The following is a 20,618-nucleotide window of genomic DNA, read 5'->3' as shown; positions in this document are numbered from 1 at the left end:
ATTAGATTAGGGCTTAGAAATAAAAAAAATGTATAAAAATAAAACAAATTACACAACCACTCCGTTGTCTATTGAGCCCATAGACAACCGGTGTACAAGCTCAAAAATCCGCGTTGTCTAATATGACAATAAACAACGGTTTTTGAAAAACGTTGTCGATTTAGGACGGTCATAGACAACGATCACGAAAACCGTTGTCTATTAGAGAATAGACAACGGTTTTCGTGACCGTTGTCTATGACCGTCCTAAATAGACAACGTTCCCTGAAAACCGTTGTCTATAGTCATAATAGACAACGCGTTGTCTATGACCGCCAAAACTAGACAACAGTTTTTTGAAAATCGTTGTCTATAGTCATGTTAGACAACATGTTTTGAAGCGTGTTGTCTATATTATGTTGTCTATGAGCTGAATTCTTGTAGTGGCTCCAAATCTACCCACTAGTACCATATATTCTTGGAATAATAGGGATCGTTTCATATATATGCAACACGAATGGTACGAAGTGTACCAAGTTCTGCAAAAGTTAAGGACCTTCTTGTCGCGCTCTCGGGGGGATAAGCCATTTTTTATGTTATTCTGTCAAAGTTACATATTGATCCTATACCGGTGGATAATTTTGTGAGATTTCGATTTATTTGTGTTATTTTGTGAGAATTGTACTTGTATTTGTAGTTGGATTTTGTTGTAAAATGAATATGATGAATAAATGTTGTTTCGAATTTGTTCTATTTTTCAAATTAGTGTTATTCCATTTTTTTTTCGCGCAAGCACATGGGATGAATGGTATGAATATTCCATTTTGTACCATTCGTCCCAAGGTTGTTTATTTACAAGTGTTGCAATAGATGGTATGACTCCGAGTGAACCCGAAATAGATGGCATATTCAAACAATTCGTTCCAGTTTCGTACTTCATACTATTTGTCTCAACATTTGTCATAATAAAATTAGTACTTGAGATTGAGGTGAATTGTACGAATATGCTATTTCACATTCTTGCCTAACATTTGGCGCTACAGAGAATGAGATAAATGGTACGAATATGCTATTTCGCATAGTTTGTCCCAATGTATTTCGCACCAAGTGTTTTGTACGAATATGTTGTTTCGTAACTTTCGTGCCAAAATCCATTGTTCCAAGTGTTGGAACGAATTGTACGAAGTACAAAATGGCCTACTTGTGCCAACACTATAGCGAATGTATGGCATGAATGATGCGAAATAACATATTTGTACTATTTGTACCAAATACTTGACACGAAAGATATTAGGCTGAATGGTTCCAGTATGTCATTTTATATCATTCGTCCCAAAGAAATGGTGCAGTAAAAAAACAATATACTTGCAATTTGTTCTAACAAATCCAACTATAATTGACTAAAAAAAAATTGAATCAACATTTTATTTATTTTCCAAACAATACAATTAAAGATTATATGAGTAAATTAACACAAAATAACATGAAATCTATAAAATCTAGCTAAATCCATGTTATGAACGGTACGAATTGGTTCAGCGGTGTAGGTGAATCTTCCTCCATTGAAGAATATTTTCTAAATATTTTTTTTACCATCATGTTACAAATGGTACGAATTTGAGAAAAAGAAAACATCAGTCAGCGGCGAAAGTAAATCCTGGGATGGTGTGAGAGCATTCACCAATGATGGTGCTTATAGCCAAATTGATGCCTTGATACGACAGAGCTTGGAACAAATGATATGAATTTGTACCATTTTATTCCAGATTTTCGTACATCTATATTTGCATCTCATAATTCTTGTAAATCCGCAACTCTTTGAACTGCTGGAACTCATTGGAGAGATAAAAGCGGCTCGTAAGAGAGAGCATCAAGAAAGAGAGAGAGTGAGAGATAGCAGCGGCGGAGGGGCGACAACAAACTAGGATTTCAGAGAGAGTGTGAAAGCAAAAGTAATTGGAAGAGAGAGCCGGTATTTTTTGTACGTACAATAGAGAAAAATCGAGAGTAATTTTGTCCAAAACACTTAATTTTAGTTATAATTTATTAAAACTATGTTTGGGGGACAATTATTGATTCCCACTATTTTCTATGGCAACTCTACAATCCACCTATTATTTTATTTTATTTTCTTTATCAATTTTTATGAATTTATTTACATTTTTTAATTTTTAATTATAATAATTTCTAATGCAATTAAGCATAAATAAATCATATTGTTTCATTTTAAAACTATTTAATTCTAAAAATCATAACAAAAAGAATTTGAATGAATAAGTTATGGTAATATAAAATTTAAAATCGGTTTTTCTCTTTCGTCTCTAATCTCTTTAATATATTTTTTTTCTCCTTAGTGACATGTTTATATTTTTAATACTATATTAACCTTTTCTTTCCTCTCTCTCTCTCTCTCTCTCTCTCTCTCTCTCTCTCTCTCTATATATATATATATATATATATATATATATATTCTTTTTAAAGGAAAATAAGTAAATTTCATGTTTTGTGTTTACTTATATAATATATTGGTTCATTTTATAATTTTTTTAAAAAAATAATTTTTTATTATTAAGTTTAATACTCCTTTGTAAATAATTAATTAATTATATATATGTTGTGCCCAAAAATAACAGTTACAATGAAAAGAAATAAGAACACAAAGAATAACAATGAAACGTAGAACTTCGTATTAAGCGTGAGGCTATGAATATCAAGAGCAGCGAATGATGATCTTTACATTAGGGTTTCTTCCCTTTTTATAAGTAACAACGGAGAGTTATACTAGGAATAAAATTCTATCTAAGGCTATAAATCTTCATGTATATCCTTTCATTCTTCATCTTGATCTTCTCGCGATTTCCTTCGGGTTTGATACTATCGGCAATCTTCATGGGACTCTTCATAGAACAGATTTTATCTTAGAAGGATTGGGCTCATCTCATCTTAGGGCGACAGTGATGTGGGCTTCAATATAAATAGCTTAAAGGACCGGCACATCAACGGGCTTACACGCCTTCGGCATAATTGGGCTTCAATTTACCCTTCGCAGTGATGTATTGGGCCCTGCAGAGCTGTTCTCTCAATGGGGCAGCGCTGTCGGCCTTGGGCTCAATAAGCCTTGGACTGTCTTTCCTCAAATACTTTAGGGATGCATTTTTTTTATCATCATCAATATATTAAAAATATAATTTCAAATATGACTTTTTATTTATGTTTGTGTATGAAAATATTTACTATTTATTAATTAATTATGACGTGTAATACTTTATAATAATATTGATTGCTAATTTTTATTATCAAATAATTTTTAATTGTTTAATAACTATAATTATCATTACACTTTATACGAAGTTGCAAAAATTTACATTTTCAGATTAAAATTTTTATTTTATTTTATCTGAGTAATTTATGTGAATTATTTTATTTTATTTTTATAATATATTTTACATTACTTAAATATTGATTCCTTTTAATTTTAATATTTATTTATTTAAGTATGTTGTTTAGTTTCGATGCTCGCCGTGCATTGAACGAGCGGTAATTTTAGTGAAATTGGAGATTACTAATCTTTCATTTTAAGCGAATAATAGATAGAGATATTTCATGTGTTGTTTCAACTCTTTCAAATGTGATAATTAAATATATACTCTTTGTATGAAAAGAGGAATGAGACTATAATTTCAAAACTACAACAGTATATGTTTTCTTTTTTCAGTTCGAACATATATGTTTTTCTTTTTTATATGCATCAAATTTTATGGTTGTTATTATATTCTATAAAGGATACATGTTGAGGACTTAGCTAAATTAAGTGAAAATTCAAAGGCCCGAATTTAAAACAAAAAGGATAATTTAAATACTCAAATACGTTTCTTGTTCCTTTTTCAATTATAGAGTTTATTTTTGTTATTATACTAAGGTACGTAGTGGAAGATGACCAGTCCAAACAACTGAACCATCTTTGACCCTTTTAGGCAAACTCATTAACCAACCCAAAATTAGTTACCTATGTCTGCGTGCTAAAAATACTAATTTAGTACTCCCTCCGTCCCACTCTAAATGTCCCATTTGCCATTTTGGGTTGTCCCACTCCAAATGACCCATTCCCTTTTTGGCAAAAGACTCTCTCTCTATACCTAATATTTAAATAATTTCCACCAACCCACTTTATCTACTTTATACCCACTTTATCTACTTTTTACACCTTTCTTAATCTCCGTGCCCAAAAGAAAGGAGACATTTGAAGCGGGACGGAGGGAGTATTATGCACAACTCCATCACATCCACTTTTTTCTAATCCTCGACTTATGTTTGGTGCCCCACTTTTGAAATTGGAATACCAAATCCTATTTCCCACTTTAATTTCAACACTTTAGAGATCTCTTACTATTTGCTTAGAGGTCCACTAATCATGTATTTTCCAACATTAACAAGTATTAGTGGTTTTTTAATTGTGGCCATAAAATAGTACTCCCTCCGTCCCAGCTTTTAGTATCCAACTTTCCTTTTTTGACTGTCCCATATTTTAGTATCCATTTCTATTTTTGGTAAAAGTAGGTGGGGCCCTTATTTCACTTTAATTATTTTAACTCTCACATAAAATGTGGTACCCTTATTCCACTCACAACACAAATCACTTTATTAAAACCCGTGCCGTTCTCAACTGGATACCAAAAGCCGGGACGGAGGGAGTACATAATTTATTGTCTGAAAGTTTTTCTTAGTATAATCACTGTGCATTCCAATAAAATTATTGTTATAGTAGTATGTTCGATAGTATGAGATACAATTTAATATGTTTATTTGATATGTTTTGTATCGTATAAAATATTTGGTAGATATATTAAATTATTTGTGACATATATAAATTAAATTATTTTAATACTAATACTTTATCCGTTCTAAAGAAATAGTTCTAAAAGGAAATGACACATGTTTCAATAAAAGTGATAGAGTGTATTGTAAGTGGAGAAAAGATAAAGAGAAATCGACAAAAAGTCTTCCCAAGTCACTTGCTTAAGGTGGTTCGTGTGACCAAGAAGAAAGTCCAAAAGGAATGGGATACCTCACCGAAAGGGTAATGTTAATTATATTGTTAGTGCAGAAATGAGCTCACCATGTGATAATATGTTGTGAGATAATGTCTATAAATGAAAATGAACTATTTTCCAGGGACGCATAAAGTATGATATATATAGGGGTACGTTTCAATGAGATCCCCTATATGTGGTGAAATCTTAGATTGATTTGTAACTGTGGATTTAATATATCTTATGGTTGATATTTATTTGGAGGGGGAGATATTTTACCCGGGTTCGAATCCTGAAAGGAACGAAAATTTTACTATTTTTTTGAATATTGTTATTCAACATTATATACTGCCTTATTCAACACTATATATTGTCTTATTCATTAGTCTCACGATCTCACGAAAAATAGCAATATTACTGAAGACCCAAGCAGATGCAATCGCATAGGACCTAGGGCCGAAAAGGGTCCCAAAAAGAACATTTATTGTTATATTGAAAATAAATTAACAGTCCATTTTATGCATTACCCCCATCGTTTCATTTGATTTGGCTTATATTCATTTTTGGATAGTTTCGATTCATTTAATTTGGTTTTTTTTTTAGGCAATCACTTTATATACTATATTAAATATGAATTCATACACTTTTACACTATAATTTTACTTTTTTAAATAATTGTGTAAAAAAAAATAGGGTAAGTTAATTGGAACGAAGAGGGGTTATTTTTTTGGACCCGGACTGGAAGGGCCTCGTACACATCTGATTTGATTAAAAAATATTAGAATCTCTCTTGACTCCTTTAATCGTCACAAACATCTTTCTTCGTTTTTTTTTTTTGATAAATTAACAGTATTAAATAAAGAAATTTAAAGGTCGTGCTACAGGAGACTCGAACCCAAAACCTTTGGCCTTAAGCTTAAGCCCCTTACTGCTTGACCAACACAAACATCTTTCTCTTTTGAAGTTTGAAATTTTAACCAAAGTTTAAAGATCAAATATTTTGAAGCAATTAAGATATTAGAGTTCATATATATATATATATATATATATATATATATATATATATATATATATATATATATATATAGGGAAAGACTAAAATAAGAGCATTTCTTAAGATATAAAATAAGAATCATTTTCAGCCCTTAGATCATCAAAATCTACGGTTGATTCATAATCATGTTGGATGGATTTATGGTCCTGAGTTCGAATCTCAAAGGTAGCAAAAATTTATTTTTCACAATTCATACCTTTATACAGTGAATTCATATGTGTTCTACATAAAATTCATACATTAAAAAACTCTCTTATTTCTTATTTTAAAATGTGCTCTCACGATAGCCCACCCCTATATATATATATATATATATATATATATATATATATATATATATATATATATAATACACCATTATCACTTGTAGCAGATGAATGTTAGTATTAATTTAGAGAGATATTAAAATATTAATAAATTAATAATTTATCAATTTATAGAGCGTATTCTTAATTTCAAAAATTATATTTTAGATCACGTTATAAAGTGTAAAAAATATGTAGATAATGTTCTAATGTATTTAAACTAAATAGATTCATGCATGTGACGATGAAGCGCAGTCTGTTGGTAAGACGCTTCATCGGCCTCCAACCAATAGGTCGGGGGTTTGAGTCACCCTAGGAGCTAGAGTGTGAGTGGGTTTTTTTCCTTTTTTTGGTTATACCAAAAAAAAAAAAAGATTCATGCATGTTTAATTAAATAAATTCATATATCCATCAATTCATTGTAACTAATATTTTCATGCATCTACCAATTCATTGTATCTAATTAAATATTTCCATGCATCTATAAATTCAATATATCTAACTAAATATATATTCATGTATCAACTAATACATTGTACTTAATAATTATTGCAGTCGAAGAACATCGAAACTTTTAGATGTAATTAGAAAAGTTAGGGATGACATCCACCTATATTTTAATTTCAAGAGAAAAAAATACAATAATGTCATATTTAAGAAATTACCATAGTATTCATAATTGTAATATTTTAAGAAGTACTCCTATTAATTTATAATATTGACGAGACCTATATATTTATAAAGAGATCATCCAAAAAATATTTTTTTATTATGTTATTAAAATTGGCAATTTTTTGATCTAGCTCAAGTCGGAGCAGAAGAAGTTTATTGATTTAAAGAATTCATTAATTTATAGAATATTATTGAATTACGTAATTATGTGTCTTCCTTTTCCCTCTTAAGTTTGAGATTGCCCTCAACCTTTTAAGTTCAAGGTCATGTTTGGATATATGTATTTTTATTTTTTTGGCAGAGGATATACGTATTTTTCAATCTCAAGAAAAGGGAATGAAAATAAACCTACTGAAAAACATGAAATATTAGGATGAAAATAGTACGGAGAATTACACGTGTTATGAGATAAAAATGTTGACCCTTAAAATATTTGGGAAATTTTGACCCTTAAAATATTTGGCATTCATCGAACCCAAGACCTCTCACAAAGAAGAGTCTTTGGATGCCTCAGCTTTGCCACTAGAGCAAGGCCTCATCGACACTTCTTCACTATTTTGTAATAAACTTAATTGATTTGTATCCCTTCGTTCAACCCAATGGTCTCTTCTGTTTTCACATGATACTCCTGCAGTTATATGTGGCGATCATCACTCAACTATTTGTGTGTGTATTAAAAAAACACGTACGAGAATAATTTGCTTTGAATATTAATTTTTTCAGAAAGTAATGTACTCCATATAAGAAGAGGTGCGGAAGAGATTAGTTATTGAAAAGATTATGGAACGTGACTACTCAAATTAGAGTAGAATAATAGAAATTGGGACATTAGGACCCATGCATTTGGCAATATTTATATAACAAGAACTAGTTGAGGATTTAGTTCACCTACTAAACTAGGATCCTTATGTCACCTGTTTACTCTTGCATTTGCATATAGCTTTCATTTTCAGTCCAGATTATATGATTAATCTTTATATTTTACTGGTATTGAATTTAATCTACGCTATATGTGCTTTTTTATTGTCATTTGTACAATTGTTGACAATATTAAGTGCATATAAAATACTAGTATGAAAAAAAAAAGTAATTGTACAATTGAGTATTTTCAGTTTTTTTCTTAATTATTTTTACTTCTTCCATTTGTAAGCATCGATCCATGTGCGTGCAACTGGTTTAATACTCCGTTCGTTCCACTTACAATATCACAGTTTCTTTTTTAGTTTGTCTCATTTATATATATTGACATTTTATGAAAATAGTATGTGATCCTTACTTATTCTACACACATCAAATAAAATGTCTTTACACACTTTATAAGTGAGACAGAGGGAATAGTAAATTCGATCTCTATTATTATATTTTGTTTAAATTAATGTATTGTATTGTTGTATATAAAACTAAGTCTTGGTACTTTAACTTGTAAGAAATAAGTTATTGTCTTTTGGATACGCTATATTCATCCGTGCTTCTTTGTTCAAAATCCCTCCACTATAAGGACCGAATTTTAAATATAAATCAAATTCCCAAGAGAATATTTAGAATACAAGAGAAGTAAAATTTTGGTTTCTATTTTTCGTTTTGAAAGCTAGAGAATATGAAACATATATTGTTTTTATGGCATGCGTGAATTAAATTATCTTTTGTAACCTCTGATTTAATAGTAGGGTCACTATTCGTTATTCCTATTCCATACTTTGTTGAGATGAATTTGTTCAACTTTCAAGATCATTGAGTAGATACAAAGGGGGTTGCTTGACTAATTTGATTTGGTATATGTTTATTAGAGATTTTTCTCTATCCATAGTATTTGTACGACGTATTAAAATCCACATACCAATTGATGTAAATCAAAATTAATTAACTGATCGTTATAGCTAGAATTGTTAAAAATAATAAACCCTCAATGTTGGTTATATAGTAGGAGGAACCGAGGAATGGTGTATGGACCTACGTTTATAAAACCAGAGAGAGAGAGAGGGGTGTGACAAATACATTTAAATGTGGAACTAATCAACTAAATTCCAAAATCACGCATGCTACCGACACAGGGCAATACTACTCCACATTTCGTAAATATTAGTTAGGCTTATCTCATTTCTTTTAGACACGATTATTAAAAAAAGTATAATTAGTATAGTAAAAATATATAAAAGTGTGAGACCATATTATTTGTGGTGTAAATCATTACTAAATATAGAAACATGACAAGATCAATGAGACAACTCAAAAAGAAAAATAGGACAAGATCAATGGAACGAAGAGAGTACTTCCTTTGTCCCATTAATAATGGCTCATTACCATTGAACATAATTATTATATAAAAAAAAGCCCGATTAAAGACTAAAAATAATAATAAAAAAGTGATATAACTCATATTTTTTTATGAGAAAAAGTGATTTTTTTAGAATATATTATTATTAATGAGACAGACGAAAATGAAAAGTGAGTCATCATCGATGGGAAGGAGGGAGTAACATATAATCAAATTGTGTTTGAGGTATTCCACTTTAATTAAGGGAATTGTGGGAAATATCTCCACGCCCAAAATCTGGACATCCTCTTTACTTTGTTTTTTGTTTATCAATTCTTTATTCTATTGCATACCGCAGGAGACATGCTTTGAATTTGCGGCTCAAAAAAGATTAAAAGATCTCCCTCTATTCAGATTGATTCTTTGCTTTGGCGGTCTTTTTTTCAGTAGATTCATAAAAGTAAAAAAGAAAAGTTTGTTTCCTCAAATTGTTTACTAGACAACTCTGACCATAAAAAGGCCATGTAGATTGTAGACCATTTTCTCTAATGTATGGACTTCAATCCTTTATAAAGTAGTTGTAATATTTTGAGTTATTGTTACGCTTTATATATCGTTGTCTTCTAACAGCATGACGATGAAGAGTTTATAAAGATATTTTATGAATCAAAATTTATAATATATACTTCAAGTAATTATTTTTAATGCTTTCTTAGGGTGAGTAATTCTTTTTAATGTTATTGTTATATTTATATAATTATTTAAATCTCATGCCTCATAAATACTAAATGGGACAGTCCAACAGAAGACACATGGTTAAAATCAACGGCTAGACATAGACATTACAATCACTTGTGTTCATAGTCAGCTTGACTGACTTGGGCATAAATTGTGCAATTTAAATTATGCCATAATTTTTTTTAGGAAAAAACAAATTATCTCCCTCCCACAACATCGAATTTGAGAAAAACAGTCAAATGACTAAAATACCCCTCGAGGTTCGTTATCCCTCTTGTGTTCCATCGTACAAAGCGTTAGTTACGCCAGGAATCATGTACCTAATCATGGATCGCCTAATTTTTCATTAAATGTCATTGCACGTAACCTGTTACATTACATACAAAGTACTCCCTCGTCCCAGCTTTTTGTATCCACTTTTAGTTATAAATACAACTAAAAGTGGATACAAAAAGCTGGGACGGAGGGAGTAGTAAAATGGATCAATATTAATCCAGTCTAATTAAATTATAGTATTGTGGTAAGTATAAATATAGCATTTATTCCCTTCACCGCATATTAAGCTCAGGTTTTCCCTCTGCACTCTCCAAAGAATATCGACCTTGAGATAGAGAGAGAGAGAAAGATATACCAATTCTTGTACTTTCTCTTCTTCTGTTTTCTCTCTCTGTTCTTGAAGGGCAGAGGGAATGACATGGGTTTGCTCGAACGCGAAATCCCCAAGCTGATTAATCAAGATTTTGTGTTGGGAGTTGAATTAGAACACTCCATAAATCCCTTAATCGTTGATCATGGAAGGTACAAGATTTGTAAAAATCGTTTTGCCATATTACAGAAATATAATGATGTAAATTTATGAGAATTTGATGTTGTAGGAGGTGATGAAACGAAGGTGAGGATAGAGGCAGCAGATGATGCTGCAACAGCAACAGAAATAAAAAAGAAAAAAGAGGAAGCGGGAGAAGAAGAGGGGTCATCTCCGAGGGGCGTGCTGGAGATACCGGTATCCGGTGCGTATTCGGACAGCAGTTTCGAGGGGGAGAAATCGGGTGCGGCGGAAAGAGGGCTTGCATGGGAGCTCAGTTATGGAACTCTGCATTGGAAGAAGCTGTTTGGGCAGATAAAGAAGAAATCTCCCATGAAATTCTCGACTATCCCTTTGCTGGGCGGCTACGGCTACGACTTGTCCAAGAAGGCCTTCAAGAAGAGGCTGGGCAGGAATCACAGTGCAGGCGAAGCTATTTCATGTCAGGATATCGTCATGCCCAAGCCTTCTTGGAGGAATTTTACATTCGAACACCTCAAACTAGCCACTAATAATTTTAGCCCAGGTACATCAACATCACTTCCTTCTTCTTCTTCTTCTTCTTCATCGCCATTAAAGGTGTTCGGTTTTTGAGCATCTTGTCTCTAATATTGCATGCTCTGTTTTGTGCAAACTTCAATAAAGTGTTGCTGTCGGCAATTTCAACCTTATCAACTGCACTACTTGACTTCTAAGTTCTAAGTTAGTTACTTTTCTTTGTTAGCATACCGGATCCTTTGTCTATCTACTTTTAATTACAATCAATTTCTATTATCGTTAGTTTACAAATAAATATACCCAAAAAGTTAGGCAAGCAATCCTATCTGCGTTTCCACATCATAACTTTTTGACTAGGTTCAGACTCAGTTTGGATATTTTACAAAACTTTAAACATACGACAGTGTGAATATAAAGATGATAGCTAAACTTTGAATTATTTTTAACTCACAATTACTCTCAATATTGTTTGATTAAGTCCACAAGTGTTGCAAGTGGAGGCGTCTTCATTTGACTAGTAGCATCTTTCTCGAAAGGTTAATTATATTGTCTGTGGTTTATTGTTCTTCACCATTAATAACATTGAATATAACATCTGCATTACAATCGAAAGCACATTCTGATATAATAAATGTATATTAAATATGTCACCTGGCATGACATATAGTAATAAGGGCCTTGAAATTATAACAAGAGGCTCAATGGTGGGTCCCAGTGTGTGTATTGGACTGCCTCCATAAAGGGCTGTGCTGCCTCAAGTCAGAAAAAAGTACTAGAACCCTTTTTTTCCCACTAGTGTTGCTTTTTAAGGATGCTAGAGTGAACATGTTTAGTGATTTTAATTTTTTTTTATAAAAGCAATAATGAAGTGAATCCAATGTATAAGAAGACAGTTGGAAATTTATTAGGAGTGGTTGGTTGGGATGATCATAAGCATGTTGATTCGGTTGCTCTAATAAGGATTGAATAATTGATGTGTAGAAATTTAATATCTAGGGACCCAATTGAACATGGTTTTTGCAGAGTGACATTATTTTTGATGAGTAGTGAAAATTTGAAACAGATAATGTGATTGGGAAAGGGGGGCATGCTGAAGTGTACAAAGGGTTGTTAGCAGATGGTCAAGTTGTGGCTGTGAAGAAGATTACAAATGAACAAAAGAACAATGAGGATAGAGTTGGTGATTTCTTGTCCGAGCTCGGCATCATCGCTCACATCGATCATCCCAATACTGCTAAGCTCATCGGCTTCAGTGCCGATGGCGGTCTGCACCTTGTTCTTCAGTACTCTCCACACGGAAGCCTGTCCACTGTCCTACATGGCGGTACCCTACCACACAACCAACTCAATTCTTTGTTACAATTTTGTCCATTTTAATTATGTATAATGTAGTTTTCATGCTACTTTCAGATTCAGGAGAGGCTATGGATTGGGATAGACGGTACAAGGTGGCGAAAGGGATTGCCGAGGGGTTGCTCTACCTGCATTGCGACTGCCAAAGGCGCATAATTCACAGAGACATAACAGCTTCAAACATATTACTCTCTGAAGACTATGAAGCTCAGGTGTCTTTCTCATCTCTGTACAAGTATTGTAGCGTTGCACATTTCTGAAGCTTTCTGTATGTTGTGCAGATATCTGATTTTGGACTTGCAAAATGGCTTCCGGAGAATTGGCTTCACCACGTTGTTTCCCCCATAGAAGGCACTTTTGGGTAAAAAGATATCAACCTGCTGCTTCTTGCATTTCAATCTTTTATTTTATTTTCGTTTCATATCTATGTTGGTATCCGAATCAGATACATGGCTCCAGAATACTTCATGCACGGAATCGTTCACGAGAAGACTGATGTGTTTGCTTTCGGAGTTCTACTACTTGAGATCATAACAGGACGTCGAGCTGTTGATACCTCTAGCAGACAGAGCCTTGTGATGTGGGTATGATCTCGTCTCTACTCTTCCTCGCTATTACTTGATGCCGAATTTCTGGTTTCTAAGATTTGGGTTTGGGCGTCTTGCTACAGGCAAAACCATATCTGGAGAAGAACAATATCAAAACAATAGCAGATCCTAAGTTAGAAGATAATTACAACGTTACAGAAATGAAGCGTGCCATGTTCACAGCTTCAATATGCATACATCACTTGCCCAACATGCGGCCAAACATGTCACGGGTAATCTTCTTCTTCTTCTTCACATTTCATGCACAACAACCATTCAAGAACTAACCTAAAATGCATCTTTGAGCAGGTTGTTAAGCTGCTAAAAGGTGAGAATGAAGTGGTAGACGTAAAACAGAAGTCGATGGGCATGAAAGCGTTGCTGTGGGATTCTTGCGACTTGGAGGACTACTCTTCCACGACCTACCTAAAGGACTTGAACCGCCATATGCAACTAGTCATGGAGTGATTCACCTTTTTTTCCATTTTCATGTAGTCAAGGAAGTATTCTCATATTATTGTCTTCTTATTTTCACTACTTTCTTGAAGTGTTTATGCTAGCTTGTATGAAAGTTTAGATGAGAAGAAGAAAGAGGAACTATAATAGAGGAGAATATATCAAAAAAGGAGATGTAAATATACCTTTCTTTTTTTTCTTTGATTTCTGGTGTTTTTTTTCTTATTGTCAAGGGATGTGTATTGCTTGAATCCCAATATGAACGAAAGGATGGAAATGTTTTTGATAGATTACTAATTTCTCAATTGTGACACAATGGAGTGTTTTTTGTCCTAGACTCCTAGTTCTCAAGCTGTTTATTGACCAGCAGTTTCTGAGACCATGTTAATTACATATAGCTTACAACTCCTCAAATTTTTAGACACAGAGTTTCATGGGAATCCTAAAAGAGGTCGTTCCAGATTGAATTGCTCAAAAATTTATTTTGTCACAAGAGATGATCAAAACTTAAAAACCATGACTAGTCTTATATATAGCACTATTTTGATATTAAGTTTACCCAATCAAACATGATACTATAAAACTAATCCTATCTAATCTTATGAATCAAATCGAACAACCCCAAAGAGTATGCTAAAATATACTTGTAAAGCCTTAAGTCTGCATAGTATGAACTGTGAAACACTAATCAGTAGGGAAGTCGATTGGATCATCCACTCTGTCAAATTTAAACTAGTATTATCAGATTCCGGCTATTTAATTCAAGTTCATATAGTAGTTATTTTTTTTTTCGATCTATAAATTTTCGATAGTAAATTTAAAATATTTGGTTTCTGGCTAAAAAACTTTAATATGTATAAATTTACTCTCTCTTTTTTTTTTGAGGGAATGTATAAGTTTACTCTATTTATATAAGTTGTATAAAAACTTTAATATGTATAAATATTTGGTTTCTGGCTACTGGAAGCTCTTGAATCCATTTGATCGAAGCTATTAGTTCCGGACTGACCTCAAATTCCTATTCATATTTGAATCCTGCTAAGCCTTAAATCGATCTACTTAGGGAGTCGAAGGGCGATGGAGAGAGACGTGGCAATTCAATTGGGAATCCTGATCTTGACCGTGGCCATCTTCTACGTCCTTCACACCCTCCCGAAGCGGGCCTTCTCAAAGCTCCGGTCCAGAGCCCGCCCCAACAACCAGGCTCACCGCCACTTCATCCAAGGGGCCCAGCTCCTCGCCCGAGCCCGATCTACCAAGACCAAGTCCACCTCCGTCAACCTCGCCAAATCCGCCGTCGACGAGGCCGACAAGGCGCTCGCCCTCGACCCCCGCGATCCGGCGGCGCACATCCTCAAGGCCATGGCAGAAACCCTCATGGGCCGCAAGGCTTCCGCGCTCAAGTCGCTCGATGTGGCGCTCTCGCCGCCGGCGGTGAAGATGCTGTCGGAGAGGGAGAAGGGCGACGCCCTCATGAGACGGGCCGACCTGCTCATCGGCCTGAACCGGAAACGTCGGGTCGATTCGGCCATTGCGGATTTGGTCGAAGCGGTCGGCCTCAGCCCGGATAACTCTCGGGCTTTCTGCTTGTTGGGCCATTGTTACCAAATTAAGGAGATGAGAGGGGAGGCCCAGACTGCTTTCCAGAAGGCGCTACAACTGGAGCCCGATTTGAAGGAGGCCCATGATGGCTTGGCACGATTGGCCTCTTAATTTCATCTCACATTTTTTTTATTTCACTTTGTTTGTTTGAAGCAACGATTTTATAAATGTTACACCCCTCATGTCTTTCTAATCTAGTATTCTCTATTTTATACGCACTTTCGTATCTGTTTTGGCTTAAGATAGTTCCGTTTTTATTTTAGAATGTACTTATATTTATATTTGGGGAAAGCGGAGCGGTAAAGAGTTATTGCTTTTATTATTAGTATAAGAATTATTGTTGTCGACTATTGCTCCTTATAGAAATAACTCAAGTGAAGGAAGATTGTGACCCAATCTGCAAATACTAGTGTCCATAAACCAGAATCAGCGAGACAAAACTCTGCATCATTTTCTCATAGTAAGTTGATTAAAGCAAAAACAATGGAGTTACAGAGGCAGCTTGATGGCGATGGAAAACCTGTAGAAAATTAATCCATAGCGATCCTGTTTATGGTACATTGAAACAAAGCAGAAGCTGCTACTTACACCAAATTAAACCAAAAAACCTTAAACCTTTTCCCTCAATCATATCTTATGCCTACCATCCTAAAAGCCTAGCGGGTCAGACCACAGCAAAAACACGATACATGCATCATGCATTGGGGTTAGTTACTTCATTCATTACCATTGCTAGCTAATACGATTGGTGAGGCCACATGAAAAACTCCGGCGGCGACTGCATCAGACTCATCGGACTCACCACCATAGTCGACACCGCTGCATCGGACGCCCCAAGGTTTCCCGAGCCCAGGTGGTGGAAGAGGTTGTGGTGGTAGAACGGAGTTGCTGTGTCGTACGGGACTCCACACGGTTGGATGGCGGAGAAGTTGATGTTGCTGCTGCTGCTGCATGGTAGTTTCTCTTCAGCTTCAAGGGACACTTTCATGCGTTTTGCGGAGCCTCCGATAGGAAGAGGGCTCTTGGCGATGGCGTCGACATCGTACCGGTTCATCTCGAAGTTGGTCACTGCGTTTATACCTCTGAACTTGATCGCAGCTATGTCGTATGCCTCTGCTGCTTCCTCCTCAGTTGCTGCACAGTCAAGAAATCATCAAGAAATGTTTTCAAGGCCATGGTATGAATCTAGTCAATCATATGTGTGTGTACCAAATGTTCCGAGGTATAAGTCCTTATTCCCGGCAACACGGCCTATTCTCGCCTGCCACCGACCTTGTTGATGATGCCTGCAATAAATCATAATGGATCCATGAAGGAGAACATACATGGTAGTTGCAGGTATACGGTTTATAGTAGCTCTCCAAGAGTCCCCTAACCTTGTAACACCTCTGTAGATGGAAGCCCCCCTTGAGAAACCGCTACTTTTCCTAAAGAAAGTCGAGAACAAGTCATGAGAATTGATCGAGCAATGTTCAAGTACAGCTAGTAGTAGATGAAAGCATACCTTCTAAGTGAGGCTATGAATTCCTGCTTAGTTGCATGCTTCATCTCTTCCAATTCTTTGGTGTAATTTGCAATCTGAATGGAGAGTTCATCCCGGTTAGACCACTACTCAGTTCATCAATTGGCCAAAACAACTCGTGCAAATCCAAAAGCATTAAGCCCATGTTTCGTTACTTTTTTGGTGTTTGAAAAGGGATTCAATTAATTGAATCCATTACATGTTGATTGGATAATGAGTTAACCACATGCAATGGATTCAATTAATTGAATCCCTTTCCAAGTTCCAAAAAAGCTCAACCACACATGGACAAGACTCTAATTGATTTTTACAGTTAGAATCTTTACCGGGAAGTTGGTGGTTGCAGTCGGACCCCAGTACTTGAGCGCAGCCAAATCATACGACCTTGCCGCCTTGTCTTCCTTGTCATATCCACCTGAGAATACAATTTCACGGTGTAAGCATCATAAAATCACCATTTTAATGCAATTAAAGCAAAGAAAGCAGGCAAAGAAGAATGTTTGTTTACCTAAATACACTGCACAAGATAGTAGACATGGAGCAACAACCAGGAACATAATCCCAATACATGCAAGAACAGTAGGAACGATTAGAACGCCGTCCAAATTAAAATTAATTCAATAACAAAATCAAAAGAGTTGAAAAAGAAATCCAAACAACTTAATTAATTGCAAATCTTATAGACTTATGCAATCTCTTTCAGAGTTAGTAGTCTGATAGCACATTTTATTTATATAATAATTATTAGATTTAAAATTTCAATTTTAAGAAAATCCAGAAAGGGTTGTATAATTCCAAGCAAGGAAACACATTTTCGAATCTCTCATTCCATGACTATGTTCCAGATGTAGAATTAATGTATGATGAAATAAAAAAGGAAATGGAAAACAGTAGAGATAGAAATGAATAGAAAAGGTGAGTCCAGATAAAAAAGGTTATATAGCATGGGTGGGGTGGTCAAACCATTGAGGGTTGAAGAGAGGAAAAAGCAAACTAAAGTTGAAAGCAATCTCCTGATAAAATTCAGAATTTCAGGCACTAGTTTCCACAACAGTGGTTGGTAAGGAAACCAAAATTCAATATCTCAAGGACAAAATCCCCATCTATCAACCTGGAGATGAAGAATCCAAAGAATAATTCAACCAACAAAAAATGGCGGCCCAGCTACGAGAGTGTTGAGTTGTTGCATATATTTTGCTTTACAGTCCATCAATCATCATTAAAGTTTGATTGAAACAAGATGAAGAAAAGCTTCTCCACCTGAACCAAAACCTCTGCTGCACCATTAATGTATTGGAATGCATGCCACCCAATCACATTTCATTTTCTTCTATTCCCCTACTCTACCCTACTAACAATAGCGATGAAGCTTCATCACTGTTACTTTTGACATGAGTAATGAGAATCTTAAATGCTAGCTTTTCTCGATTCCATAAAAGTAGCAACTTTTAAACAAGGGTTTGATTGAATGGAGAAAAATGGGAGGTGTACCTTGACGCCCTTTTCTCGCTTGCCCTTCTCTTCTGCAGCTGTTATCCCATAAATGCGCTTCGTATCTACCCGTCCATCTATGCCTGCATATTCAACAAAAATAAATTCACTTTTCTTCAAAAATAATAAAAAGTAATAGTAATAAAAATTATACCTTGTGACTCCTCTGTAAATGGAAGTTCTCTGGCCGAAGGTATCGGCGATTTTCTTGCAGGTACCTGAGTCAGCGACCGAGTTCTTGTGATCGTTAACTCGGAGAGAGAGGGCATTGGTAGTAGCAATGGGGGGCTGAGAATAGGCGACCAACTCGCTGGCCGACTCAACCGGGGACTGAGTCAAGGCCGGGTCGTCCACCTCCGAGCCCGAGTTGGCCGAGAAGGCTTGAAAGCCGGAAATAGCATTGAGATCTTGGTAGGTGGTGGTGTGGTGGTGGTCGTAGATGTGAGTGAGGGACGAGTCCTGAGTCTCGGTGGAGTCACCGTCGGCGAAGAAGTCCTCCAGCTTGGGCGGCTGCATGTAGGTGGTGAAGACGCCGCCGTGTTCCTTGAGTTCGCCTTGGGGGTACATGGCCTCAGCTTTCTGATTAGGCCACCCTAATTAAACCAAAACCAAAACAAATCAAATGAATCTGATCCCACTTGTCAACCAAATGCCTCACTTGAATGAATGAATGGGAAATTGCCAAGAACGACTGCAAATATATATGGGTTGAAAATGGCTATATATACACACATACATACGTATGTAGAGTAACAGAAATGGGAGAATACACGGATGCATTTTCTTGTCTTTTCTCACTTTTTTCAAACTTGTTTCGCTCAGCAAAACAAACGGAAACATGGAGGTGAGTTCGTGCAATGTTTACAAGTTATTTAAAAATCATTCCAATAAATATATGTAGCTACACACATACATATCTCTATATATACAAGGACATGTGTACATGTCTAAATGCAGCTAGCGATACAAGTGTGTGTGTGTGTTTACCATTGGAATAGAAGTTATCCGTGAAAGGGTAGAAATGGTGAGAATGAGATGAGGTGGACTGCAGCTGAGAAGAAGGGTTGAGCTCCATTTCTACTGAAGATAGTGAAAATGAAAGCCAGTTGTTATCTGGAGCCATTTTTCCCTTCAAATCTTCAAAACCACGTTCAAATTTCAACAAAATAATCTTCAATCAGACTTCACCCCTAAAATAATTAACAAGACCAATTACTCTTTAATACCATACCATACATGAACTCAAAATCTTAATCACGAAATAGAATCTGTGATGTATTTAATTTACCTCATCGATTAACTAACCATTGCTAGTAATGGAAACCCTCAAAAAATTTACCCACAAAAAAAAAAAAAAGAGTCGAAAATCAAAGCTTGTTTCCTTTTTTATTTTTTTTGGGTGTAAATGGAAGAGCAACACAAAACCCAAAAAGGTAGTGATTAGAATGCGTGTTGAAAGGCTTGAAGAGTAGAAGAAGGGCACATGCAAAGTTGGAGAAGAAGAAGAGGAAGAGATATTACTGACAAGCAAATAGAAGAGGGAAGACGGTTTGTGTCCATATTATATAAACAAATAAAAGTAAAAGTAAGAAAAGGAGAGAAGCAAGTATAGGTAAATAGCGAACAAAAGCTGTGTAAAGAGGAGAGAGAAAGGGAGGCAGGTGGAGGAATATAATGGGAGAAAGAAGCGGTTCAGTCTGCCATTCGGCGTAAAACCAGAGGGGAAAATCAGGACCTTTTTTGTGTTTAATTTAGTTTCGTGGAGGACTAGGATGGTAAGACTAATAAATTAAGAAAAAATTAAGGAACAGTAAAAATAAAAATAAGAGAGGGAGGCGCAGACGAAATTTTGTCTGGAGCAAAGTCGCTTCAGATCCGGGGTGCGCTCTTACTTTTACTATTATATTAATATTATAGGATAGGATGAAATGAAATTCACATACAACGACTCACTATTTATTTATTCCTTTTTTCTGCTATTTTGGTTTTGGCACTGCAGCCCTGCCCCAACCGTAGACCTACTAAATTCTGCTATTTTTGTTTCTTTGTTTTTATTCCATTGGTAAATGAGGTCATAATACGTATTCTATTATTAATTTAATTTTATTAATGAATACAAATTTTGGTTGAATTAAGAAAATACTTCGTCAATCTTCATAAAATATATTCAATCTATTTATGGTAAAATTTTCACTCACAAGGAAAATGAGACAGATACTCCCACTCCAACACATTCAGTTATTTTATTAAAAATCGTGTCATTTAGAAATTG

General features: G+C 34.9%; 3 protein-coding genes across 5 annotated transcripts; 2 read left to right on the top strand and 1 right to left on the bottom strand.

Moving 5' to 3' along the window:
• The first annotated feature begins 10,502 nt into the window (after nt 1-10,502).
• LOC131021865 (receptor-like cytosolic serine/threonine-protein kinase RBK1) lies at nt 10,503-15,547 on the top strand. The gene is made up of 8 exons (XM_057951187.1): nt 10,503-10,830; nt 10,908-11,363; nt 12,399-12,659; nt 12,746-12,900; nt 12,970-13,049; nt 13,134-13,272; nt 13,359-13,508; nt 13,585-15,547. Exons 1-8 carry the CDS (start codon nt 10,824-10,826, stop codon nt 13,741-13,743), a joined length of 1,407 nt encoding a protein of 468 aa, XP_057807170.1. The 5' UTR covers nt 10,503-10,823; the 3' UTR covers nt 13,744-15,547.
• Nucleotides 14,689-19,965, bottom strand: LOC131021866 (AP2-like ethylene-responsive transcription factor AIL6). Of its 3 annotated transcripts, XM_057951188.1 has the most exons (10): nt 19,635-19,965; nt 19,334-19,536; nt 18,501-18,939; nt 18,347-18,429; nt 17,364-17,372; nt 17,182-17,270; nt 16,838-16,911; nt 16,710-16,760; nt 16,543-16,619; nt 14,689-16,467 (listed from the first exon to the last, which is right to left on the bottom strand). In XM_057951188.1, the coding sequence occupies exons 2-10, from the start codon at nt 19,467-19,469 to the stop codon at nt 16,070-16,072; spliced, it is 1,356 nt and encodes a 451-aa protein (XP_057807171.1). In that variant the 5' UTR covers nt 19,470-19,536; nt 19,635-19,965; the 3' UTR covers nt 14,689-16,069. The 3 variants fall into 3 exon arrangements, with proteins under 3 accessions (XP_057807171.1, XP_057807172.1, XP_057807173.1); XM_057951189.1 differs by lacking the exon at nt 17,364-17,372; XM_057951190.1 differs by lacking the exon at nt 17,364-17,372 and having other exon boundaries at nt 19,334-19,483.
• LOC131023478 (uncharacterized) lies at nt 14,809-15,444 on the top strand. The gene has a single exon (XM_057953021.1). The coding sequence runs from the start codon at nt 14,809-14,811 to the stop codon at nt 15,442-15,444; it is 636 nt and encodes a 211-aa protein (XP_057809004.1).
• Nucleotides 19,966-20,618: the final 653 nt, after the last annotated feature.

This window comes from Salvia miltiorrhiza, chromosome 4, assembly GCF_028751815.1.
Source record: "Salvia miltiorrhiza cultivar Shanhuang (shh) chromosome 4, IMPLAD_Smil_shh, whole genome shotgun sequence".
NCBI classification, from domain to species: domain Eukaryota; kingdom Viridiplantae; phylum Streptophyta; class Magnoliopsida; order Lamiales; family Lamiaceae; genus Salvia; species Salvia miltiorrhiza.
Note: the sequence above shows the minus strand (reverse complement) of the source record. Positions and strands in the feature narration are given on the sequence as shown.

What these genes read in the sequence shown, in the direction of transcription:
- LOC131021865 (XM_057951187.1), top strand. An exon ending in GTCCACTGTCCTACATGGCG is followed by an intron (nt 12,660 to 12,745) that starts GTACCCTACCAC and finishes TGCTACTTTCAG; the next exon opens with ATTCAGGAGAGGCTATGGAT. An exon ending in CTGAAGACTATGAAGCTCAG is followed by an intron (nt 12,901 to 12,969) that starts GTGTCTTTCTCA and finishes TATGTTGTGCAG; the next exon opens with ATATCTGATTTTGGACTTGC.
- LOC131023478 (XM_057953021.1), top strand. Translation starts at nt 14,809, where the DNA reads ATGGAGAGAGACGTGGCAATTCAATTGGGAATCCTGATCTTGACCGTG.
- LOC131021866 (XM_057951188.1), bottom strand. Translation starts at nt 19,469, where the DNA reads ATGGCTCCAGATAACAACTGGCTTTCATTTTCACTATCTTCAGTAGAA. An exon ending in GGATAACTTCTATTCCAATG is followed by an intron (nt 18,940 to 19,333) that starts GTAAACACACAC and finishes TGGTTTAATTAG; the next exon opens with GGTGGCCTAATCAGAAAGCT. An exon ending in CTGCAACCACCAACTTCCCG is followed by an intron (nt 16,912 to 17,181) that starts GTAAAGATTCTA and finishes CTCTCCATTCAG; the next exon opens with ATTGCAAATTACACCAAAGA.